Here is a 7,024-nt window from a genome sequence, read left to right as displayed (position 1 = left end):
GGGACCAGCTCAATCTGGTTATGGACCTTCTTGAGAAGGTGGTGGTTCCATTGGGGACATGGTTCCTGGGGATGGGACAATCCGGTTATAGACCTTCTTGAGAAGGTGGTGGTTCCATTGGGGGCATGGCTCCTGGGGATGGGACCAGCTTAATCCTTCTTGAGAAGGTAATGGTTCCATTGGGGGCATGGCTATTAAGAATGGGGGCAGCTTAATCCACTTGTAGGTATGGACTTTCTAGAGAAGGTGATGGTTCCATTGGGGGCATGGCTATTAAGGATGGGGCCAGCTTACTCCACTTGTAGGTATGGACCTTCTAGAGAAGGTGGTGTTTCCGTTGGGGGCATGGCTATTTAGGATGGGACCAGCTCAATTTGGTTATGGACCTTCTTGAGAAGGTGGTGGTTCCATTGGGGACATGGTTCCTGGGTATGGGACCAGCTTAATCCGGTTATGGACCTTCTTGAGAAGGTGCTGTTTCCGTTGGGGGCATGGCTATTAAGGATGGGACCAGCTGAATCCGGTTATGGACCTTCTTGAGAAGCTGGTGGCCCTGCTTCCTCCCACAGAGCCTTGCAGGAAGCCCAGGAGATCTTCGGCGTGGACTTTGACTACGATGAGTTTGAGAAATACAACGAATACGATGAGGAGATGGAGGACGAGTACGACTACGAGCCGGAAGAGACGGAGGGCGAGATCCGCGTCCGGCCCAAGAAGACGGCCAAGAAGCGGGTCAGTCGCCGTAGCATCTTCGAGATCTACGAGCCCAGCGAGCTGGAGAGCAGCCACCTGACCGACCAGGACAACGAGATCCGGGTGACCGACATGCCCGAGCGCTTCCAGGTGAGGGTGCGGCGCTCCTCCTCGTGGCCCACCCCCACCTCAGCCCCTCCCCCTTGTCCCAGGAAGTGGGGCCTGTCCCGGGGGCAGTGCCCAGCGAAGCCACCCCGAGGGGGAGAGTTGCTTGGGGGGGTGAAGGCCCCTCCTTCAACGGGGCAGGGAGCCCTTGACTTAACCACAGTTCATTTACTGACCGAAGCTACAACGGAAGTGTAAGCTGGGTGTCATGTGTCTGATTAACGAAACACTTAAAAGGACTTTCAGGCATATTTTCTCCTAAAAGCATTTATTAAGGTTACAGAGACGTCAGTACAGCATGGTGGAAATGCTTAGATCTGGCTTCTCTTCCGTTACGCATATACCTACATTCTAAGCATTTCCCCCCCCCCCTTATTTTGGGGTCATGGTTCACATCTTCCAATCAACTTGGAAGACGTGATTTACTTCCGGTTTCTTTCTCCCGGGCTATCCTTATTCTCCTCCCTTTTTCCCTGTTGCCTGGTTTAACTATAAAAATACCAGACAGTTCTGCATATTGTCAAAGCAAGAATATACAGTATTTGCAGCGTTGACACTGTGACTTACGACCGTCCTTCACACCACCCTTGCAGCATCCCCCGGGTCACGTGATCCAAATTCAGACCCTTGGCAACGGGCTTCTATTTAGGACGGTTGCCGTTTCCTGGGGTCACGCGATCCCGGGGTCAGGGGATCCCCTTTGGCGACCCTCTGAGAAGATTCGCCTAGCAGCCGTGTGACTAACTTCACAGCTGCAGGGATTCGCCAGGAAGGTTGTAAAATGGGGCAAAGCATACTTAAGAAATGTTTCACTTAGCAACAGAAACCTTGGGCTTCAGCGTGATCATTAAGTCGAGGACCCCCTGTCCGGTGTTTATGCCAACTGACCCACAAGCCCGCCTTAAGCCAACCCCTCTTTGCCCATCTGATGTCCTTATCACTGTTTGTTAACACGGCTTAGCTTCCCTCTGCGTCGTCTAGCATCTCAGGGGCCCCCAACCTTTGGGGCACCAGGGGCCGCCGGTTCCGTGGGGAGAGGTTTTTCCGTGGACCGAAGGGGGCCTGGTTTTGTGTGCTGCCTGCATCCCGTGGATGGGGCTTTGCTTGTTTGTGCGGACCGGTTGCTGGCATGCCGCGGCCCGGTACCGATCCACGGACCAGGGGGTTGGGGACCCCTGGTCTTCCCTGCCATGGTTGATAAGTGAAACACTGCAGTTAGTTAAGTTAGTCACACGGTTGTTAAGTGAACCTGGCTTCCCCCGTTGCTATTCAGAATCACGTGGCCCCGGGACCCTGCGACCGTCATAAATATGAGTTGGTTGCCAAGCCTCCAAATTTAGACTTAGTCTTATTGGAGCAGGAAGATTAAGGCAACCTGCAGAAAGGATCCCAAGTCACTTTTTTCACTAAACGAACGGTTGTAACTTGAGAACTACCTGCGATTCCCTACAGGGACCAGGCTTTTAGGGGAGAGGGTCTTTTGACCTTTCCTTCCTTGCTACACCCTGGAGGGCTGGGCCTGGGCAAAATGGGGTTGGGGTCTCCAAGGCCATCCCTTCTCCCCTTGCCTCCCTCCAGCTGCGCTCCATTCCCGTCAAGAGCGCGGAAGATGACGAGCTGGAAGAGGAAGCCGACTGGATCTACCGGAACGCCTTCGCCATGCCCACCATCTCCCTGCAGGTAGGACCCCCGCCCGTCCCCCTGGGAGCCCTGCCGGCCGGCCGGTCAGCGGCCCCTGAGAGTCTGCCTGGCTTGGGGAGTCTCTTTCCCTGTGGAGCCCTGAGCCAAGCAGTGGGGGGGGGGGCGGGCTGCCATTCCTACACACACACACACACACACACACACACACACACACACACACAGTCCCCAGATCTCTTGTGCTGGGCCTTCCAGCTGGTTGGCCGACCCAAAGGTGCTTTTCCCCAAAGGCTATTTTTTCTTCCCTTGAAAACATTTCACTTCTCATCCAAGAAGCTTTTTCACTTCTTGGGGGAAGGGAGGGAGGGAGGGAAGAGGGAGAAAGAAAGAGAAAGAGAGAGAAAAGGGAGGGAGGGGAAGGAGATGGGAATGAGGAAGGAAGGGAAAGGGAGGAAGAAAAGGATGGGGAAGGAGATGGGAATGAGGAAGGAAGGAAGGGGAGGAAGAAGGATAGGGAAGGGGATGGGAATGAGAGGAAGGAAGGAAGGAAGAAGAGGAAGGGAGGAGAAGGAGATGGGAATGAAGGAAGGAAGAAAAGGGAGGAAGAAAGATAGGGAAGGAGATGGGAATGAGAGGAAGGGAGGGAGGGGAAGGAGATGGGAATGAGGAAGGAAGGAAGAAAAGAGGGAGGAGGAGGGATAGGGAAGGAGATGGGAATGAGAGGAAGGAAGAAGAGGGAGGGAGGGGAAGGAAGGAAGGATGACGGAGGGAGGGAGGGAGGGAAGAGGGAGAAAGAAAGAGACAAGAAGGGAGGAAGGAAGTTTGAAGAACTGAAGAAGCTCCTTGGACGAGAAGGAAAACATTTTCCAGGAAAAACAGAACCACCAAAGTCCAGCTGCCTTTTGGGGAAAAAAGCTCCTTTGGGACAACCGTCAGCTGAAGGAGGGAGCGTCTCCGCAGACCTCCTGCCGGCTGAGTTTGCTCGCTTTCAGCTCCAAAGTCCTGCCAAATAGCCTAGATACTTATTCTTTCCTTACGAATCGGCATATTTTAAAAAGTAACCTATAGCTTGTATATGATCGTTTGGAATTCCGCTAACCCCCTCCAAAAGGGACTACGTCTATTTTCACCTTACTCTTACGTGCTCCCTCTATATCATTTCATTACTGTTATCCATGTGCTCTGGAGTTTCTCAACCTTAGCCCCTGGAAGAGGGGTGGACTTCAACTCCCAGAATTCCCCAGCCAGCAACGCTGGCTGGGGAATTCTGGGAGTTGAAGTCCACCCCTCTTCCAGGGGCTAAGGTTGAGAAACTCTGCCCTACACCATATGCACAACGAATAAATAAATCTCCAGCTGGAAGCCTCACCTCACCAGGTGGAAACTGGGGCCACGTCGTAAGAGCGAAGCAGGGCACTGGAACTCGGGGCCTTCGGAGCACGTTCTGGGCTCTTGACCCGCTCCTCACCCTTTCAGTGGGGCTTGTGCCTCGATTGGGGGGGGGACAGCTGACTGATGTGGAGGGCGAGGGCCCGATGGACGCGGAGACCTTGGGCCGGCCAGCCCCGTTCGGAAGACCCCAGAGGAGCTGCGGGGGGCTCTTGGGGTCCAACCACCTTTTTTCTCTCCCCAGGAGAGTTCGGACTACTTGGACCGTGGCCAGAGCAGCAGTAGCTTCAGCCGCAAAGGGCCCAGCACCATCCAGAAGATCAAGGAGGCCCTCAACTTCATGAGGAACCAACACTTTGAGGCAGGTGGAAGGGGCCGCGGCTGCTGCAGAGCCGTCAGACTAAGGATGGTCTCCAGGCACAGCTGCCCCTCCCCAAAGAGACCCCCGGACTGCCCCCACCCCACCCCCAGCCTCCCTTCCATCGTCTTTCCCAGAGGAGGGATGGTCTCCGGGCACACCTGCCCCTCCTTTCCCCGGAGAGACCCCGGGACTGCCCACCCCACAGCCTCCCCTGCAGTCATAAAACCGTCTCTCCCAGATTAAGGATGGTTTCTGGGCACAGCTGCCCCTCCCCTCCCCGCAGAGACCCCCCCTCTTGACTGCCCCCCACCCACAGCCTCCCTTCCATCCCCTAATAAAACCGTCTCACCCGGGAGCAGGTCCCCTTCATCGCCTTTTACCGGAAGGAGTACGTGGAACCCGAGCTGCACATCAACGACCTCTGGAGAGTCTGGCACTGGGACGAGAAGGTGAGGAGCAGAGTGGGGAGGGGACATCGGGGAGGGGGGCTCTCTCTGGTCCAGAGTTCACCAACCTACAAGGTGGATGGCTCTTGGGGGGGGGAGAAGCAAAAGTGGGCCCCTGCCGTACCGAGAAGAACGGATTCGGTCTCTCTCGACCTCTAGGCCAGGAGTAGGCAACCTGGGTCTTTTTTATGACTCGTGGACTTCAACTCCCAGAATTCCTGAGCCAGCATGGAGGAACTATGGCCCCCTTCATGACTGGTGGACTTCAACTCCCAGAATTCCTGAGCCAGCCATGCTGAGGGGAAAGGGAGAGGTTTCCAAGCTGAGCCATGCTGGCTCAGGAATTCTGGGAGTTGAAGTCCACGAGTCATGAGGGGGCCATAGTTCCCCCATACTGGCTGAGGAATTCTGGGAGTTGAAGTCCACCAGTCATGAAGGGAGCCATAGTTCCCCCATGCTGGCTCAGGAATTCTGGGAGTTGAAGTCCACCAGTCATAAAAGAGCCAAGGTCGCCTACCCTTGCCCTAGACCCTCATCCTGAAACTGCAGGGCTTCTGGTGACTATCCACTCTTATTAAGCTATAGTTTGTCCAATTGTCATTTATAGAATAAGCTGGAATTCTTTGGGCTTCCACGTTACGCTGCAGGTATTCCGTGCTGAATTGTGGAGTAGAGCAGAAAAGAGGATAAACCCCTGGGTCTACCCAGGGTCTCTCAATCTCGGCAACTTGAGTCTGTATGGACTTCAGCTCCCAGAATTCCCTAGCCAGCCTGGGAGCGTGCACACCTCCAAATTGCCACGGTTGAGGAACGCAGCTCAGCCTGCATGAGCCTTGAGTGCCAACCTTGGCCCCTTTAAGACCTGTGGACTTCAACTCCCAGAATTCCCCAGCCAGCAGGGCTGGCTTGGGAATTCTGGGAGTTGAAGTCCACAGGTCTTAAAGGGGCCAAGGTTGGAGACCTGGCTGAGGAAGTCCACAAGTTTTAAAGGGGCCAAGGTTGGACACCCCCACTCTACCCAGGGAAGTGTTCCCCTGCTGCCCCATCGCAAGGCAGCCCGGTCCAGTGGCAAGAGCCCCAGGATTTGGAGGCGGTCCTGATGCCCTCGCTGCCGGCGGGCTCCCTTCGGCGGTTGGGAAGGAAGAGGGAGGGGAGCCCCCAAGGGCCCAGGCTAACCAGGCCCCTCTGCTCTCCCCCTCCAGTGGACCCAGCTGAAGATCCGTAAGCAGAACCTGACCCGGCTCTTTGAGAAGATGCAGGCCTACCAGTACGAGCAGATCTCTGCTGACCCGGACAAGCCCCTGGCTGACGGCATCCGGGCCCTGGACACCACCGACATGGAGAGGTACCCCCGGCCCTCTCGCCTGGCCGCTCGGAGGACAGCCAGCCCCCCCCCCTGCTAGGACAGCCTCTCCTCCCAGCGTCACTTTCCCAGCAGTAAAGGAGGATATTTGTAGCTCACGGATGAGATGGGGGACCCGTGGTGCTCGCTGAGCTGGGTGGCTTCCTTGCAGACGTTTCACGACCCAACTAGGGAACGTCATCAGTGCTAGAGGGAGGGGGGTTTGCAGAGAGGAGGAGAAGGAAGGGGAAGAGGAAGAAGGAGAGGACTGTGGGGTGCTTGGTGGTCTCTGAGCCTGTTGGTTTTTTTGCAGACGTTTCATGACCCAACTAGGGAACATCATCAGTGCTAGAAGGGAGGGGAATGCAGGGAGGAGGAGGAGGAGGAGGAGAATTGTGGGGTCCTGGGTCCTCTCTGAGCTTGGTGATTTCCTTGCAGACGTTTCACAACCCAACTAGGGAACGTCATCAATGCTAGAGGGAGGGGGGTTTGCAGAGAGGAGGAAAAGGAAGGAGAGGAGGAGGAGGAGGAGAAGGAGGAAGAGGAGAAGAGGGGAGGAGGAAGAAGAAGGGGACCAGGAGAAAGAGGAGGAGAGGAAAAGAGGAGGAGGAGGACTGTGGGGTCCTTGGTGCTCTCTGAGCTGGGTGGCTTCCTTGCAGACGTTTCACGACCCAACTAGGGAACGTCATCAGTGCTAGAGGGAGGGGGTTTGCAGAGAGGAGGAGGAGGAGGAAGGGGAAGAGGAAGAAGGAGAGAGGAGGGGGAGAACTGTAGAGTCTTTGGTGCTCTCCGAGCTGGGTGGCTTTCTTGCAGACGTTTCATTACCAAACTAGGGAATATCATCAGTGCTAGAGGCAGGGGGGGTTGCAGAGAGGAGGGGGTGGAAGAGAAGGAGGAGGAGAATTGTGGGGTCCTTGGTGCTCTCTGAGCTGGGTGGCTTTCTTGCAGACGTTTCATGACCCAACTAGGGGATGACATCAGTGCTGGAAG

General features: G+C 55.7%; 1 protein-coding gene across 1 annotated transcript in view; it reads left to right on the top strand.

Annotated features, from left to right (window-relative positions):
* SUPT6H (SPT6 homolog, histone chaperone and transcription elongation factor) overlaps positions 1–7,024 on the top strand; it is a 60,469-nt gene that overhangs the window by 9,837 nt on the left and 43,608 nt on the right. The window contains exons 6-10 of the mRNA XM_015827459.1: positions 570–843; positions 2,437–2,538; positions 4,130–4,246; positions 4,606–4,695; positions 5,895–6,037. Coding sequence (XP_015682945.1) covers positions 570–843; positions 2,437–2,538; positions 4,130–4,246; positions 4,606–4,695; positions 5,895–6,037 — 726 coding nt within the window. The remainder of the gene's footprint in view (positions 1–569; positions 844–2,436; positions 2,539–4,129; positions 4,247–4,605; positions 4,696–5,894; positions 6,038–7,024) is intronic.

Source organism: Protobothrops mucrosquamatus, unplaced genomic scaffold (assembly GCF_001527695.2).
Source record: "Protobothrops mucrosquamatus isolate PMUCROS unplaced genomic scaffold, P.Mucros_1.0 scaffold3712, whole genome shotgun sequence".
Classification (NCBI taxonomy): Eukaryota; Metazoa; Chordata; class Lepidosauria; order Squamata; family Viperidae; genus Protobothrops; species Protobothrops mucrosquamatus.
The sequence above is the reverse complement of the archived record's forward strand: the minus strand, read 5'-3'. Positions and strand labels throughout refer to the sequence as shown.